Here is a 19,580-nt window from a genome sequence, read left to right as displayed (position 1 = left end):
ATCTCTCTTTGAGGAAAGAGGATGTGGAGGAGAGGAGAGCAAAGGTGCAGAAGGAGTCCAAGGTTCTCTTGAGTTCACTAGGAAAGCCATTGCGAAGCTCAATGATCTTAGGAAGTAGGATTTCTTTTCTTTCATCATTTTTGGTTCTTCAGTTTAAGATTTTAATACGTTGTTTAGTTGAATTAACCGGGTTCTTTTACAACTTATTTGGAACCAATTCTCTCAAGAATAGAATTCTCATTCTTCAAGAGAAAAAGAATTCTCAAGAATTTAAGTGATTTTTTTTTGCGTGTTTAGAGGAAAGAAATTATATTTTTTCCCAACCACTTCACAAAGTTCCGTTAGTGTACTTATTTCTGCAAGTATAATAATAAGTAGGTATGGAAAGTAATATAGCAAAGATGGAGTGGATGTGATTTGTAAATCCCAGATTTTTAACTGTTGAAATTCCAATGCTAAATTATTTATCATTTTAAACAAAGGTTCATTAAAATCACGGAATTAGATTCTAATTCCATAATATATATATTTTCTAACCATGATGCCTACTTGTATTTTTAGCTAACCTTTTGACTCTATAGTAAGGCAAATCCAATTCACTATTAGTAGAATTTTCCCATGATAAGGTAGACTGACGAAGAACTATTATGACAGTGTGACTAGAAACATAGCATAGATGTTTTTTTCAGTTCAAGTTCAATAAACTTTTATACTCTACATCATGTACTAAATTTTTGTCCAACATGGAATTTCAGAATTGGAAATCTTTTGAGTTTTAGTTTACTGTATGCTGTTTTATTCTTATCCGTATCCTTTTTTGGTTCATAATGTTCAATTTGTCAATTACAATATGAACATATATACTTAGAGTTGCCCTTGAATAATTACATCTTGTTTATGTAGATAAAAAACTATTGAATCAACTATAATCTTTATATCCTATTATTTTGCAGAACACTTGCTAAGTTTGAAAATGAAGTAGGAATGCATGAAGCTCAGATGCTACAATGGCAAACAAATTTAGCCATTTTGGATTCAAAGGAGCGGCAATATATGCCAACTCAATAACTACAAGGTATTAATCAACATTATGTCATCAGATTTTCTTTAACATTTTCAACATATCGGCATGCTGAGTGTAAGGTCACTGTGATATTGGATATTTCCGTCTCAGTTTCTTTCTAGTAGGTTGAATTACAATCTTTGAAACATATTAGATAAGACACTTATTTTCCAAGCCACAAAAATTCTGTCATAAAGAAAATAAATTAGCTGGAGTTGAAAATCTAAGTCCTTTTCTTTACTAGTGCTTTTACTGCTAATTTTTCCCGGGTAACATTTGTCTGTTTCAATTTCTATTCACCAGATCATGTTGGGAGATTTTTTGTGTTTCTTGGGTTTTGTTCATGTGGAAAGGAAAGAAGATAAGGGGAGAAACAAAAGGGAAATACACATCTTATTTGGATATATTAAAACACACCGGGGATTTGCTCAGCAATCGAGCAGAATTTCTTTCTTTATTTTTTCTTTTTCTTTTTGTTTTCCTCTTGACTTCCTTCGTCATGCTTTGTTCCAACACTACCTATGAGAGTTCATAGGAACTTTTCCCTCATTTCCTTAACTTAAATGACTTCCTTTCTCTGTCCTTCCTCTTCAAGTATTAGAGCATAAGATACTCAGGAGTACATGGATAAAACATTAATCATGACAGTAAGAAAGGAACTGTGGCACCCTGTTGGAATGTTTCGACTGTACTACTGATGCATGATTATGCACGGTGGCAATTAGCTATATATAAATTCACCACTGGCAGAAATTGCTACTAGTCATTGCATTATAATTCATGATATGTTTGCGAGATTCAGGAATTGATCCAGTTTGTTAGCAGTATACTTTTTAGGTGTATATGCAGTACTTTGACCATCCTCATTATGCTACAGACATGTACTCTGAGCCTAACACATGGATAAGAAGTTGACATGATTGGGAGCTCAGTGATCTTTGTCTCTTAGTAGGTAACTTTTGCTAAGTGAGAATAGGTTGAAACTGATCACAAACATAGTATGTTGTGGTTTGAGTTTCTTCAGAGGACCTGCTGTATCAGTAAACTCATTTCCTTCTTTTATGTGCTATATCTTTGCTGTTGGGGGTAAATTTCCTCTTTTTTTAACTTTCTTTCCATGGCCATTTGTTTTGATATGGTCTAAAAGTTACAGTTGTTGCTGCAACTAGAGATATAATAGCTGGCTGGAGGAATCTTTCCTTTTATATTTGGCACCTGCCCTTTCTGCTGTTCCTTTTATTTGTTTATTTATTAGTGATAGAGTTTTACAAGTAGGTTTGCTGCCATGTGACCTTATTTGTTTATTTATTAGTGATAGAGGGCTGCCCCTTTAGAGTTTTACAAGTAGGTCACTTGGATTGGTTATATTTTGCTGAAACAACTTATTCTCATAGAACAAGATAAAATCATACTTATTGAGCTATGTTGTGAATGATTACACAACGTTGTCTTTTTTTTCATATATAATTTTGGTTTCTGGATGTGAAAATTGTCAATATAATAAACCACGATCTATTTTCATTATCAATTCGGTCAGCTAATCTACATTTTTTAATGAAAAGTTGGTAGTCTGTAGATGGGAGATAATGGAAACCTATCATATTGCTTACTTTCCAGTTTCATATTGAATGATTTGGCACTTAATTATGACATACAGATGTATGAAAATAAATCATGTTGCACTTCTTGTAGACACTTTCTGATATGTACAAAGAAAATTATTTGAGTGCTGATCTTTACTTGTGTGTATAGATGAAATTTATACTTGAAATTCATACTTCAGTTTATGTTGTGAGCAGGCGATACTAAACCGGGTTGGATATACTTCAGATATCAACCATGGTGTTTTGATGGAAATGGCTGAGCATAAGAAAGATTTAGAGAAGAAAACGAAACCCATCTTGGATACCTTGAGAAGTTACCAAGACTTACCACCTGTATGTATCATGTTTGAAACATAGCTGTTACTCGTTTGGTTAAAGCTAACAAACTCAATTATCCAGGATAAAGCTCTTGCTGCATTAGCCATTGAGGATAAGAAACGGCAATATGCTGCTGCAGAGAAATATTTAGAAGAAGTGCTGCAATCTGCTCTAACGACATCAGAAATATGACATGTATGTCAAATAGTTCTTTAGCTCGAACCTTCAAAGTATTATTTGCAGAAAGAAATTTCATTTTTTTCAGTAACAGATAGGTTAAATTTGATTTGGATTAGAAGTTAAAATGTTGTCTAGTTTAGTACCACATTCTTAGTGTAAGATAATATTGTGATTCTGTTTACTTCTTATGGAGGTTCCACAAAATGTTGTTCACCAGTTTTAATGATGAACTAAACACTTACATCACCACATACAGCTCAACAGTAGGATATGATCCATGTAGTCAACTCCAGTTAATTAGCATATTTTGTTACTTACTGCACAAGTGATACGTTTTAACAGTCACAAGATAGAGATGGTAATGTGAGAAGAGATGGTTGAATGATTGAAAATACCACATTCTTATGATAGTTTAGCGTAAGTATTGATATATAACAAGTGAAATATGGAACTGGCTGCTAGATTTAGCATCTCGTTTCTGGATTTCATCCTACGGAGGTACTATGAAAACAATAGACACACGAACAGAAGCACAAAATACGATAATTCCATTGAAAATGTTATGGAAGATACTTTTTTTTTGTGGGAATGTGCTTTAGAATGTTAATTACATTGTCACTTCATCCTTAAGGGTTTGTTTACTTAGATGGAAATTGGATGGATGGATTATAGAGAGGATAAATTTTTGAAACTTTCCATCCTTGCTACTGTTTACCAAGAAAGATATAGAAAAGATGAAAAATCAAATAGACGAGAGATGTCTACAGCCCACCATTTTGATTTCACTTAAATCAGGGTGAAAACTAAATCTCTTATCTGCATCAAATATTTACATATAAAATAGTACCTACCTGTAACTCTTTACGAAATAATATTCACCACTCTGAAATGTTAGTTGGCCTCACTAGTGCTACACTCAAGTGGTGAACCTCATCATTAGCTCCAACTCCAACTCAAATGCCGAATCTGTGAGCATCCAACCTGTTTGTGCTGAGCAAGATGGATGGGACAATAGCGCTAAGTGGGTCAGGAGTTCCAAACGAGCCATGCAGGTTGTGTGGTACAAATGAATTGGTTGAATTGATTAGGTTGGATGGTACCTACAAGCAAGTTTGGTTGGATTGGTTGGGCAGCCGGACAAACCAAGCGGGTTGCGTTAGTTGATGTGGCAGTTTTACTTACAAGTCATTTTCATCCTTTATATTTTTATTTGTTGGAATAAGCTGACCCTAAATATATCTTCTCTTTCATTGTCCACTCTATCCTGCATCATTTGCTAGATACCCCAGGTCTCTTGCATTTGTGAAGTGGCTGATATATGTCACATACTTCTTCTAGTGTTATCCTTAATCCATAATCATAAGCTATATCTAGCGATCATAATTATTAACAAATTGTCACTCTGATTGGCTTTTTTCACTAGGAATTATTCTTAAAAATAAGATCTAACTATACGACAATTTACTAAACCACACACTTAAGTTTTCAAAATAACAAATCAACACTGATTTTCCAAAATACCTTTTCTCTCCCCTCAGTTGTCTATCTTCCTCTGCTTTCTGCTTGACCGGTGGTTGCTCAAACAGGTGGTTGAGGTGACAGTGAAATCGTTACTGAGCTGGTCGAGCGGTCGCCTGGCCATGATTTCATAGGCAGCTCGATCATGATTTCGCTGCTAGGCCTGTCCACCGGTTGGACAGAGGGTGCAGGAAGGCAGATGGCAGAGGAAAAAAAATATTTTGTGGAATACGGTAAGATTTGGTAATTTAAAAAATAAGGTGTGTAGTTTGAGTATTTGAAAAACTTAATGCTTGGTTTAGTAAATTACCCCTAACCACATGAGTGAATTACCCCTAATTATATGAAACAAATTGTTTTCCCAGGTTCAAGTTTGGATCAAATCCCTATCTTTATGCCAATGCCCGTTCGATGGCTTTAGCACCAAAAGCAGGTGAAGCATTCATGGAGCAGTCATAGTTTATCTGGCCACGTAAGAAGCAACCTGGAGACTGAAAATATATGTTTATCCCTTTTATTTGTCTCAGACTCTCACTTCTGTGCTTGGAACTATACTTCTTCCTGTTGTTTAAATTTAGTTTTTTGCCCTTTTTTTTTTCTTCCTTTGTATATTATGGTCCGATGTAAATGCGCAGGGAAAACGTCTTTGGTACACTTTCTTTCTTTTAATTCCTTTTTTTTAAAAAAAATTTATCAGTCAAAAATAGTTCCTGCATGTGCTATTTCGCTGAAGTTTGTGTTCCCATATGTTCACAGAGTTCTAACAGTTGGAAGATTTCCTAGCATTCAACTTTCAGTGACCAAGGCAGGTAATTTGGGTCGATATTATGTGTGTTGCAATTGATCTTCTTCCTCTGATATAATAATAATGGGTGTGCCTTGATCTCTTTTGATGACATCCACGTTAATCTTGGCCGCCTCCTCGTCTTCTGCTTGTCGATGTTGGGTTGCAATCGGACATGAACTCCCGCCCATGGTCGTCCTAGAGGGTGATGTGGTGTGGGCAGTGGGAGTCGAAGGTGCCATTGTCTCTGAGGGGATGACCTCAGTCTTTGAGTTTACTAATGTAGATCTGAGTCGACTGAACTAACATGACGTCGATCGGTGATGATCTCCATTGTGGATAACGTAACAAACTTATCCAATTGAGTCAATTGAATAAGTGTTAATTGAAAAAATAATCATCGGTAAACAAGATTTTGACAGAATCATTTCAATTGATGAGAAAATATTTGAGTTCACTAAGTTCAAACAAAATGTGTTCAATCAGCCTTTCTTTTTGTTTTTTGAAAACTAATTTGCGAATATAACTAGGTGAGTAAGAGAACTCTTAAAGCAACAACTCTTATATTGCAACCTTTATACTTTGGTTCTTGAAATGTTTTTTTTTTCTGTTTTTATGTTCGATTGCTTTCCCTTATGTTTAATTTATTCTATCATTAGTAAAAGTTTTTTTTAAAAAAATTTTTGTATAAGATTTTTTTCACCTCTAATATGGTGATGATTTATTCCTCTAACTACTATAATATGATCGTAAGAAAAGTAATTCTTTATTTACCTACAAACTCTAAAGTAGATTTATAAATGAATCTTGAAATATTATTTTTTATGTGTAACTCTAAAGTAATTCTTTACCAAATTGAATTTAAAATATTTTTTAATTGATATCAGGTATCTAATCCTTCGGACCACTCGACATATCTCGACACAAAAATCTTAGGAAGACTGATCAAGAAAAGAATATACAAACAAATACAAATTCCATAACAACTAAAGTAAACTCAAGAAGCTTTTGAGTCACAAAACCCCATTGCCCACCTCAACCATGACACTGCCATTAGGGTCGGTGCTAATTACTGATTATAATTAACATTAAAACTAGCTCAGAATATAACACAATCACAATCACAATTTAGGTACTAATTATTAATTATTATTATTATTTTTCTTAAAAAAATTATAGGATAGGGTGGTTATAATAGTTGACCTCACAGTCTGACTTTGATATCATGTCAAAAGCATAAGTGGAGAGCTCAGTTTAACCTAAAATATGAAGGAACACGTATCACATTATCTTCATCTTCCTTTGGATGTGTATAATTCTTAGCAACTCTACCTAAGATTAACATAGCGGAAGTAGCCCCTAGGGCTATGGTACAATGGTAAGTCACTTCTATAGTTAATCAGATATTTATGAATCAATTCCTAACTGTGGCACATTGCGAATTAATTTCCTCTAATAGGAAGACAATCCTAGTATGCTGATAGAGCGACGCACTGTTCACGCTTCCTGATTTACCTTGGTGATCAATGAAAAACTTTTATAGGATCAAATCGGTCACCTCCAAAATTAATCGATTCGAAAAATTGGATGCCTAGATTATCAAAAAAAAAATTTTAAAAAAAAGTGAAAGTAAACTTAAGACAAGCAAAACACATACTACAATTGCTAACATAAGCTTTTATATGATTTGATAATCCCTAGGCTTTAACTCCACGATCCTATGATATTTAATTTGATGGATCACTATCAAATGTTGCTATATTTTTTCTTTCTTCGACACCGCCAAAGGTGGATAAATGTTACGAGATGTTCAAGTTTTTTCATAAGACGCTTACAACAAAAAAAATTAGAAAATTAGAGTTTACAGAAAAGCTCAGGAATATAAGTGTATATGTGTTCTGTTGTGCTAGTGATCTGCAACTTTTCGAGCCCTTTTATTAGTCTCTTCCTCGAATTGAATCTTTAACGTGGTCTTGTTGTGCTGGTGTCGATGAGTTAACTAGTTTGCACCATTAATCGATTGATTTATAATAATTGTTATTTTGATCCTTCTATTATGACACAGATGAAGTTGTCCATTGTAGCTTCAGTTGATGAGTTTATTGGTACAACGGAAGTGGTTTATGGATCGCTAGAGGGAAGGGGTGAATAACCACTAACAAATAAAAATATTTTTTTTCTTTTATTAACACGTTTTAGTAAGGACACACTAATTAAAACAGAAACAAAACATAGAAAATAGTACAAGGCAAAGAATTTATTTGGTTATAACCCTCACATTGTTAGTCCAAGACTATCAAAGCACTACTCAAAAAACTCCTCTGCGGAAATGATTTGGAGGCGGAGAAATCTCATACAATGGTTGAATGTAGATACGAAAAATAAACTAAATGAAAAACAATTAAGATCAAGTGTGTATATTATTTTTTGAGCTTTAGTTTATTTATAATTTTTTTTTATTTCACCGTTGTGCTGACATGACAGTTCTGGGCACTTGGAAGCCTTCCGGATGCTTGGATTCGTCGAACCTAACCTACTCTGATAATGGTCCACTAACGGGTCTGGATGACTCCTTGCGATCTGAATACTTGAATTTTGATGACATGGACTCCACCTCATTAGTCTCGGTAACGACTTGCGTTGACTTGGAATAGGTGTCAAAGCGCCTGGAATGGATCTGGGCTTCTAGATTCTGAGATGCCTGGAATGGATCCAGGTGCCTAGAGTCTGGGCACTTGGACAAGCTCCAAGCGTCTGGAATGGTCAACCTTGTGTTTGTAGAGAATCCTATGCGACAAACAATAAAATTCATAGCGAAAATAGGATCCCAACGAGCGATCCATGCGAAAGAAAACTCGTACAAAGTTTGATTTCTCTATTTAATAGATCTATACTTTTGAAATGTGCCTTTTGCTTATCCCGCTCGTCCTTGATTCGCTGGATCTCTTGCATGTTCAAGCTTTGGAGAAGACAATTTCCGAAGATCTCTTGCACCGAAGACGATCTCGCTCTATTCGCTGGATCCAACTCTTCGGTGTTAAACCAAACGTGAAGTATCTTCAAGTCTTTGGTTCAATCTGCTACATTCATGTGTCTGATTCTCAAAGGAGTAAGTTGGATGCTAAAGCAATTAAATGCATTTTCGTCGATTATGACAAACAAAGAAAGAGTTGGCGGTGTATGGATCCTACGATTAATAAATGTGTTATTTCTCGCGATGTTATTTGTTGGTGCCCCGGTAAGTTTTGATGTGATCAACCGAGTTAAGTTAGGTCATGTGGTGTTCTGATCCCTCTGCTAAGTGTGCAGGAACTTAGGTACGAAGGAAGTTGAGCGTAAGACATAGTGGACGAGAAGGGTTGCGCAGGGAAATGAGCCGACGGGCTTGGTGCAATCCGAGGGACGCGGAAGTTACGGAAGAGTACGTCGGTGGAGCGAGAAGGACGTGCGCGACGTCCGAGGGACGAGAAGCCGGGATGAAGCATGCTCGAGGGCGAAAGGCCGGAGTCTGATTCGGATGAGCCTAACTCTGGTTGGCCAGAAATCATCCAGAAGATCTACCTACAAAAAGTCAACTAAGTTGACTTGGACCAAGCTTGACCAAGTTGAAAGTTACACGTGCATTGAAGACAATTAATGTTGCATGGCTTAATTGGAGAATTAAGGTTACATGACTTAATTAGAGAATTAAGCTTGCATGGCCTAATTGGAGAATCAACGTTGCATGGATTAACCATTGGATTGCATGGCTTAATTGGAGAATTAAGCTTGCATGACCTAATTGGAGAATCAACGTTGTATGGATTAACCGTTGGAGAGATTAATGGATTGCATGACTTAACCGTTGGAGAAGTTAACGTTGAAGGCTTAATTGAAGATCAACGTTGGAAGTTTATCAAGTTGGAGACTCTTTTAAAAAGGATAAATTTTATCCTTTTATTAAATCAACATTCGAGAATCAAAGTTATCTCCGATCAACGATTAGGATCGTATCAACGGATCAACGGCCAAGAGGAAGTTCATCTACGATCAACGATCTAGATCCATTCTTTTACCTTATAAATAAGACTTAGAGTTGTAGAGTAAAATCATCAATTGCTTTGTAATCTTTCTTCTAGCTAAGTCTCTGTGCTACAATTGTAAAGACTTCTCCGCTTAAAAGAGTGCTTATTGAGTGCTAACTGCCTTGGAAGCAACGATCTAGTTGCAACCAAGTTTTGTTTTAAAAGACTTGGACGATTCTGTTAAACCGTCTATTCACCCCCCTCTAGCCGGTCCAACCTGATCCAACAGTTATCTTTGATGAGATTTCTTCCCATGATTCTACAGATGTCTAGAAGGAAGAAAATGATACGATAACTTTGTCATTATCCCATTTCTCAGAAGATGTATTTGAAGAAAATTAAGGAGAAAGGGAGAGCTTGTGTTCTATCCAAAATGATGGTTCTCAAGAGGAGATAATTAGCCAACGCCTAAGGCGAAATGCTATGTGACTATCTCGTTATAGAGATGATAATTTTGTCACAAATTTTTCTTTCTTCTTTGCTAATCCTATTGATGATGAAGAACCTTCTTCTTATGATGAAGCTAAAGGAGTAAAGGAATGGGAAGCTACTATGAAAAAAGAAATGGATGCCCTACAGAAACATTGTTAGTACGGATGGAATCAAAATATCTCCACAATGACATGATATTGTCCACTTTGGGCCTAAGCTCTCATGGCTTTGTTCTTGGGTTCTTCCCAAAAGGCCTCATTCCAATAGAGATATTTTTCATCCTTTTTAACCCTATGATCTTTTTCATGTGCTTTAGATGTGAGACTATGTTTGTACTCTTGCAACCCAATAATCCCCCCCTCAAACAAAGGACCACAAGCCCCCCTCAACGTCGTTTTTGATGTTTAAATCCTCGACCCACTAGGACTTTTTGCTCCTCGGTCTACCCGACCTACTAAGACTTCTCACCTAGTCGCAACTAGGACTTTTTGCCCCTCGATCCACCGACCTACTAGAACTTCCCACCTAGTCGCAACTAGGACTTTTGCCCCTCGGTCTACCCGACGTACTAGGACTTCTCACCTGGTATCTGGTCATCTTGATTCAGATACGGAAGCACCCACTTTCTTTGTTTTTAAGGTTCAAACCACATGGTTAGATTTGGATCATGGCTCATCCGGTGGTTAATCCGGTGAAGAGCGGTCTCACTCTGATATCACTTGTTAGTACAAATGGAATCAAAATATCTCCATAATGGCATGATATTGTCCACTTTGGGCCTAAACCCTCATGACTTTGTTCTTGGGCTCTCCCCAAAAGGCCTCATTCCAATGGAGATATTTTCCATCCTTTTTAACCCCATAATCTTTTCTATGTGCTTTAGATGTGAGACTATGCTTGTACCCTTACAACCCAACAAACATCAGATGTGGGACTTGGTTCCTAAATCTTCTAAAGTGCAACCAGTTTTGTGCAAATGGTCTTTTGAATAAAGAGGAAGGATGATGGGAGAATAGATTGATTCAAAGCAAGGCTAGTAGCTCGAGGTTTCTCTCAAAAGTACAAGGAAGATTATGAAGAAACATTTAAGCCCGTGGCAAAAATGACTTCAGTATGTACTGTTCTAGCATTAGCGGCTAGCCTGGGTTGGAAATTGTGGCAGTTGGACGTTAAAAATGCTTTCTTATATGGAGAGCTTGATAGACATATTTATATGGATCAACCGCTTGGATTTGTGTCCAAGTATCATCAGGATTTTGTGTGTAAGTTGAAGAAGGCCTTCTATGGATTAAAGCAAGCTCCACGTGCATGGTACGAAAAAATTGCAAAATATTTAAGATTCTGTGGTTATGTAGCTTCTGAAGCAGATTCAAATCTCTTTATCAAGAAACGTCAAGGACTCATGGAGGTCGTTCTGTTGTATGTGGATGACATAATTTTAATGGGCAGCAATTATGCAGAGGTTACTCACCTTTAGGAAGAACTTTCGTTGCGGTTTGATATGAAGAAACTTGGGGAGCTCAGTAATTTTCTTGGACTGCAAATTGAAAATCTGGATAAGGGAATTTATGTATCTCAATTCAGCTATGCTAAATGACTCATTGAGAAATTTGATTTGATTGATGGGAAGAAGCGGTCTACACCACTTGATGTGAGTGTAAGACTTCGTCATGACGAAGGAACATGTTTGTCGGACCCTCATCCCTTTCGTGCACTTGTGAGAAGTCTTTTTTATTTGACAATAACAAGGCTGGATATTACCTTCTCTGTTGGTATGGTCAGTCGATATATGCAAGAGCCAAGGAAGTCACACTTTGAAGGGGCAAAGAAGATCTTAGAGTATGTTAATTCTACTCTTAACTTGGGTCTATTTTATGAGAAGGCTGTAGAGTTTTCCTTGCAAGGATTTGTAGATGCTGATTTTGGTGGAGACTGGATGATCGGAGATTAACTTCTGGTTTTGTATTTCTGCATAGAGCTGCAAGTATATCATGGTGTAGCAAAAAATAAGGTTCGTAGAGTACAAAGCATATGCTTAGGTCGCTCAAGAGTGTATGTGGCTTCGTAGACTCTTTGAAGATCTACACGTACCCATTGATCAACCCATTCCTATTCATGGAGATAAACTGAGTGCAATCAAGCTTATGTCTAATCATGTCTTCCACGCGAGGACAAAACATATTGAACTTGAGCATCATTTCATTCGTGAGAAAGTGCTCGACGGGATTATTGATATGATTGCAATTAAGAGTGAAGACAATATTGCTGATATTTTTACAAAATCACTTCCGAAGGGTGCATTCGAAGATCTGCGATCAAAGCTCAAATTAGCTCTAAGTACATCACTTTGAGGGGGAGTATTGAATTATAAAGTGATGTTCTTAAAAGATTGAGTTAATCTAGTCTACTGCGTGTTTTCTAGAAATATTTTTGGGTTCGTATTTTTTAGTTAAGATTTAAATATTTTATTTTATAATTTAGAAGTTTAATCATTGATATCTTTGTCTGAGTCTTTAAGTGTTTAGAACGTGTCTTATGTGATCATAATTTATAAGATCTGGTGTCTTACATGATCCTATTTTATAGGATCTGTTATTTAGTGATAGGTTGAAGAATTTTGATGTAAAACCTATTTATAGGCTCTTTCTTTCTTGTTATAATATAAGAGAGTTTTTATCATTCCATCTTTCAAATTATTATTTTCTCTAATCTCATCAAATTTTTTCATATCAAGAGTTTTCTTTACAGTTAGTCACTTCAACCTTCTTGAAGTGATGGGAATTTTGTCGGTTCTGGTTTTCTTTACAAAAGGTGGAGGAAGAGGTGGATGAAGGTGGTGGAAGAGGAAGAAAGACAAATAAAGGCATACTATGAGGAAGTTTTGCTATTAAACCTTTGTGTCTAGCGAATGCCCATGGAGGAGTATAGTAGCTCTTATAGTTGTGCCCATTCCCAATGGCAGAGCCAGCCCAGGTGATTTATTCGGGCTGATCTCCAACTGTGGACTACGCCAACGCGACAATTCAGGTTGTCTTCTTCATTCTCTTAAAAAAAATCAAGCTTTTGCGGCATCGGACCCCCGGGCTATAGCCCGAGTAACTTATAACGTGGCTCTGCCCATGCCCATGCCTTCGCTAGCGTGATCTTCTCCCATCACCTTTACATGCCATGTCATATATTGTGTGGTTCATGAATATTTTAAGTGTTGGTTAGCTTGTGGAATGGTAAATTCATCTCATACCGACGGTTCTAGCTATTAGGGGATTTTTTTATGGTTGAGATCATTTGATCAATTTTTTATATCAATAACTACGATTTAGTATCTGTTACTCTCCAAACTCTATAAATAGAGAGATCATTTTATTATTTTCACACACATCTTCTCTACTCCCATTCTCAATTCTACAATCTTTGCATACTTTCGACTCGAATTCTATATAATTTCGACTTTTACTTCTGAGTTCCGACTACAGTATAAGAGTTGAGGAGCTTCATCATTTCGATCTCAAAGGGACAAGAAAATAGTGAATCTGAATGAGGAGCTCAATCTCAATATTCAATCCCCAGATAATGAAACCGAGCAACTTTCGACACTCGAAACATAAGGAAATACCAATGCAATTACTTCTAAGTTTCGGGAAGTTCCTCCTTTAAAATCTACTATTTTTGTTAAATATTTTGAGAATGTCATCCTTTCGTCGAGAGAATTGTATGTAAAATAACACTGCAATGCTTCCTATAAATTCAAGTTAGCTATAAGGTGGCCATATGGAATCAACTGTTCTTAAGCATAATTATTTAGATTTTTCACTAGTGGAAGTACTGATTCTGGTTTATTTTTATATTATGATAATAAATAAATTAAGTTTTGGATGTAAATGCACTTTTAAAGATTTTTGTAAAAAATCTTTTAATTCATCTGTTAAACGTGTTCTTAGAGCTACACTTACTCATATAATTAAAAATTAGTAAAATAAAAGAAAACATTTTAATTGAAGAATTTAATAAATTAAATAATAAAGTTTTCTGATATTTAGAGTGATCATTGATAAACACATTCGTATATAGGTGTGACTTGTTATTGGATCGATAATTTCTAGAATATCCAAAAAAGATTGTTAGCTTATAGAATTTTTAATGAATCACTTACAGCTCACAATATCTCACAATTATTATATTTACTTTTAAAAGAATATGAATTAACTCATAAAATATTTTCAATATCATTTGATAATGTTAGTTTTAATATCACTAATATTGATGAACTAAAATTTATATATCAACCTCTTATTGGTGGTTTATGTTTTCATATTTCTTACGTATGTCATATTTTAAATTTATATGTTTAAAATGGATTAAAAATTTCAAAATATCATATTAAATTAATTAGAACTTCTATTTCATATTTATGGTCTCATCCATCTATAATGAAACAATGGGATAGATTTTATAAAATGAATGGAATAAGACCTAAAAAATTTTCATATAATGTACAAACATGTTGGAATTCAACATTTCAATTGTTACAAGATTCATTTTAATATAGAGAATTATTATATTTATTTTTTACACAAACTATTAATAATACTAATATATATTTATTTTCACACTAATAAATATTTGTAGTAATATTTATAAAATTTTAAAAGTATTTAATGATGCAATAAAAAATTTTTCAATTTTTATTATTCTGCTTTTCATTTTATTTTAATGAATTTTTATAAAGTATTATTAGTTTTAAATAAAAATAGTAATAATTAATTTTTATCTTCTTGTGTATTAGCAACGGAAAGCAATGGGAAAAATATTTTTATAATATTTTTAAATTTATTTAGTTACATTTGCTTTAAACCCTATATATAAATTAAAAGTTTTATAAGAAATATTAATTTTGTATTATGACGCTTTTATTTCATTTAAAATTTTTTTCTCCTAATCCTAATAATATTGTATATAATATTAAAAATAATTTATATGATATTTATAAAGAATATAATATAAAATATAAAATACAAACTAATATTTCTGAAACAAACTAACTAGTAGTAGTAATTGAAAACTTACAAACCATAACTTTTATTAAAAAATGGACGAAACGTCCACTAAGATCCTCAAGTTCTATATAGGAACTTGAGAATTATTTTACAACTTCTTTTGATTTTAATAAAGCAGATAGCAAAGCAGATTTTGATATCCTAAAGTGGTAGTCAATGAAGGCTCAAACCTTTCCCGCTCTATCCATAATCGCCAAAGAAGTTTTAGCTTGTCCAGTGTTAACAATTATTGTTGAACATATGTTCAATGCTGACAGTAACATATTGAATGAACGACAATCAACTTTGTCTCCCGACTCGTTAAAAGCCCAAGCATTACTCAACAATTAGACTAGAGCCGAAAAAATTAAGAATCCAAAGAATGCAACTTTCAGATGATGAAGTCAAAGAATTTGATACTGAATGAACGAATACTATGGAAACGGGAAATAGAAGTGAGTAGTAATGTCACTTCCTAAGGTAAAAGGATAGAAAAGTAAGAGAATTGTTCCGGCTCTCTGCCGACGACGATCACACCACAAGACAATAAGATGCCGCATCAACCTGCAGTTCCACGTCGACGAGAAGGACTTGAAGAGATGAACACTGAACGCACGGGTTAGCGAGGCACCGGAGAATCCCGGTGTAGCCACTCCGACGCTCAAGTCAGAAAAGAAAAGTAGAAGTGCAAGGAGAGAATTCAAGATGCCTGATTGTCATACCTACGGGGTTTATATAGAGGAGGTGGGAGCGAAATCCTCAAATCTCTGCGTTTGCCATTGGTGGTGGAGGCGAGGTCGTCGGATCAATCTGGTGACAGATTCCGCGCATCTGATGGCTTAGTAACGCAGATTATTTTCTTTGGATGGCTGGGATCGTGCGAGACCAAGTAAGAGGACTCGATCTATATCCTAATCCTTGCGGATAAATTATGGAACTTGACAAAAATGTCAATGTGTTGATCCGTTGACATTTGCTCCGCAACCTGAGGTCAGAAATAGGCGATTTGTGTGAATGGCCGGGATGTGCAGGTATGCCGCGAGCCTGGGTGGCTTGATGATTTGAGCTAGGTGTGCCTCGAGCTCTTTAGGTACGACATCACTGAAGGGAGTGAGGCCGGAACCATGTCATGAGGTCGGCATATGATGCCGGGACCAAGTCATGAGGTCGGTATACGATACCTGGACCAAGTCATGAGATCGGCATATGATACCGGGACCAAGTCATGAGGTCGGTATATGATACCGAGACCAAGTCATGAGGTCGGTATACGATACCTGGACCAAGTCATGAGGTCGGCATGTGATACCGAGACCAAGTCATGAGGTCAGTACACGAAGTTAATTTACTGTTGCAGGAATCATAGGGAAATGGGGTATTAAGGTCCCGCAGAGCTTGGGTTGTATTTTAAACCTTGTGCCGACCTCTTAGTGAGGTTGGCCAGGGATTTTTTTAAGAGATCGAGCTTAGGATAAGGGGGTTGAGGAAGGGATCCACCCTGATAATGAGGTCGGTCAATAAAGTGCGTGTTCTCTTATTATGAGAGATTATAATATAAGCGATGGAGAGCTCATCTTGGAAGTGATGGCATGTAATATCCTTGTAAGGAGGTCGGTATATGCGATGAGTTTGACGATGGGGCAATTGCAAAGATTAGATCCAATAGACCGGGGTTGATAAAAGGTCGGTTTGAGTACCAGATCGGGGGCCGCTCTAATCTTGAGGTCGACTGATAATGTCTTCCCCTTGTTAGCTGCCGTAGGCTATATACCGAAACTGCAAAGAGCTCGCCCAAAGTATTGAGGCGCATGCTGACCTCCTAATGAAGTCGGAGATGTGTGAAGAATGAGAATGTCGAAACTGTGAGAGAAAAAGGTCGGGGCTTTCTGCCTGGACATCTTTCTTTATCTTCCCCCAGCCTTAGGAGATTGGGACCTCTTTATCCTTGTTCCACGTCATCGCCACATGTTTTCCCTGGGTTCTCTCTCTCCCCTGGGATCAAGAACTATGTGAGCTTTGATTCTCCTATACCTTAAGAGGATATGTAGACAACTTAAATAAGTACAAACTTTTTTTTTATAAAATCTATAATTTTAAAATTTTTAATATTGAACCGTGGTGAACCATGAACCTAACTATGAATCGATGATTTCAAACCGTAAATCATCTTGAATGGTTAAAATTAAGGATCGACCTGCTAGGCACTGATAGTTTCGAACTGTTAAACTGTCAGTTCTGAACTATGATAGGGTCAAAGTGTGCCAAATCATTTTCATTTATGTATCTACAAAATCCCTACACACTCAAATACACAAATCAAACTATAAAAAAATTACTAAAAATTAAAATTAAAAATCAAACTCAACCACTTACGACACAATTACATTAAAAAAAGTATTCATAACATGTAGAATAATTGAATAAGCTACAATGACATATTGAGTAAAAAACTAAAGGTTACCAAACCATGACAAGGGTAAAGGCCAAGAGCGTCATCAATCGCAATCATAATTTAGGTACTTTTTGTTTTTGTTAAAAAAAAAAAGGTTATGACAGTTGATCTCAACATATTCTTTACGATTATAAAATTAACCACTGAATACCTATTCAACTCAAAAAATTATTTTTAATTTATACAAATACTTATTTTATATAAATTTATAAGAATAATTATTCTTTATTTATTTCATTAATTAGGCTAGAGAAATTGAACCATCCAAATTAGTTAGTCGATGAGCTCTAATCGACTTTATTTGAGTTGGTCAAGTTATATGATTTGATTATATTGGTCAAGTAAGATAGACTAAATGAATCATAATGAATGACTAGGTGGAACGATTGAGGCATATGGATTTGTGAGACTTGGTGGGTTGGGCATACTAGTCAAGCTAGATAAATTGTGTATACTCAAGTTAGAGGGATTGAATAGACCTAATGAGTTGGACATGCTGACTCGACCCATCGAGCTAATCCATCCTATTGAATTGGTCAAGTCAATTAGATTAGATAAGTTAATTAGTTCGATTAGACCTAATAGATTGATTGAGCTAATTAACTTGGGTTGGTTGAAATAAATAGACAGAAGGAGTTGGTCAAGTTCAATAGATTGATGGGTCCAAATAAAGATAGATTGTCCAAGTATGCTAGGTTGTTCATGCGACTAATTGATCCAATCAAGTCAATTATATTTCTCAGGAGATTTGATTAGACATGTTGAGTTATCCACTCTAGTTAATAGGTTAAGGTAGAACAAACTAATCAAGGAGATTAATAAAGTAGAACAAGATAAATTATAGCTTTTATAATATATTTACAAATCAAACATAAAAGGATTATCTATTCTAATCTATAAATCAAACTTACTAAACTATTCGTTATTAATCATTTACTTATTCTATTTTTTTAAAAAATAACTATATTATTCCTTATTATTCTATTAACCAACCAAATTCTCTGTTTTTTTTTATAATCTAAGTATGATCAACTAATTTGGAAGGTAAACAATCTTTTCCTATTTCAACTATCGAATAAATCTGAAATATAATTTATGCAAACATAGAAGTTGACCGTCAAATATTTATTTCATTTGAAATTCAAACTCTAATCCTTTAAGTGTGTTACTATTTATTTAATTTTATATCAAATATCTATTTAAATCTTACCACTTGATTAATCTTGAGATAGATAGTTTGATCCTACATTCTGTCCATTAAATAAATCCAAAAAATGTGGTGGCTCTTGATATAGCATCTCAGTTTTACTGGTAGTTTAATCACCCTAGATTTACTCTGTGTAAGAATTAAATCATAATTATTTGAGAATGCATCATATCTCCTACTACCTCACTAAATCTTAAAGAATTATGAGTGTTTTACATCATATCTGAGCATCTGGCAGCAAATACTTTTATGTTATAATAAAAAATAATAAATCTCAGTCAGTTCCATGGACTCAATTCCTGGATGGTCGATTCGGTCCCACGGAAGTTTCCCACCGACCACCAGGGTAAATCAGGAAGTACATACGGTGACCAATCTAGATGTCCAGCATCCTTTGATTGCGTTCCATTTGGAAAAAAATTCTTGCAAATGCGCCGTAGTTGGGGATCAAACCGCGGATCCCTAGAATTACAACCCGAATGTCCTACCATTGCACCATTGCCTGGGGACAAACTCAAGCAACAATCATAATAATCAGTTTAATTAATCTATATATTCTTTTCCATTTTATTTTAAACTTAGTATATCCTTCAAAAAAATTCATGTGTATTATTTTTTTTAAAAAAATTAATCATAGAAATAAGAACTTGAATTAGGTCACCTTAACAAAGAAATTTCTAAGATAAATATTGAATTCACAATTTTAATAATAAAATTTATAAGACTTGACTATATTGACATCAACCTTTTATTTTTTTAATAATTTAGTTATTCAGACGTCACCTGGATAATCCTTGAGGTCATCGATCTTTCTCTAATTCATCGGATAAATTGGAAGTATAATTTATGCATGCACACAAAAGTCAGCTTCTAAGATATTCCTCCCATTTGAAATTTAAATCATGATATATTATTACTCCTTTGA

At 35.0% G+C, this 19,580-nt stretch overlaps 1 protein-coding gene across 1 annotated transcript; it reads left to right on the top strand.

Moving 5' to 3' along the window:
* Positions 1-2,866: 2,866 nt before the first annotated feature.
* On the top strand, positions 2,867-5,351 carry LOC141818343 (AUGMIN subunit 1). Its single transcript, XM_074705862.1, has 3 exons — positions 2,867-3,000; positions 3,067-3,180; positions 5,049-5,351. The coding sequence occupies exons 1-2, from the start codon at positions 2,914-2,916 to the stop codon at positions 3,175-3,177; spliced, it is 198 nt and encodes a 65-aa protein (XP_074561963.1). The 5' UTR covers positions 2,867-2,913; the 3' UTR covers positions 3,178-3,180; positions 5,049-5,351.
* Positions 5,352-19,580: the final 14,229 nt, after the last annotated feature.

The sequence above is a fragment of the Curcuma longa genome, unplaced genomic scaffold, assembly GCF_044706935.1.
Source record: "Curcuma longa cultivar G26 ecotype Majalengka, Jawa Barat unplaced genomic scaffold, ITB_CL_G26_1.1 contig_24422, whole genome shotgun sequence".
Classification (NCBI taxonomy): Eukaryota; Viridiplantae; Streptophyta; class Magnoliopsida; order Zingiberales; family Zingiberaceae; genus Curcuma; species Curcuma longa.
The sequence above is the reverse complement of the archived record's forward strand: the minus strand, read 5'-3'. Positions and strand labels throughout refer to the sequence as shown.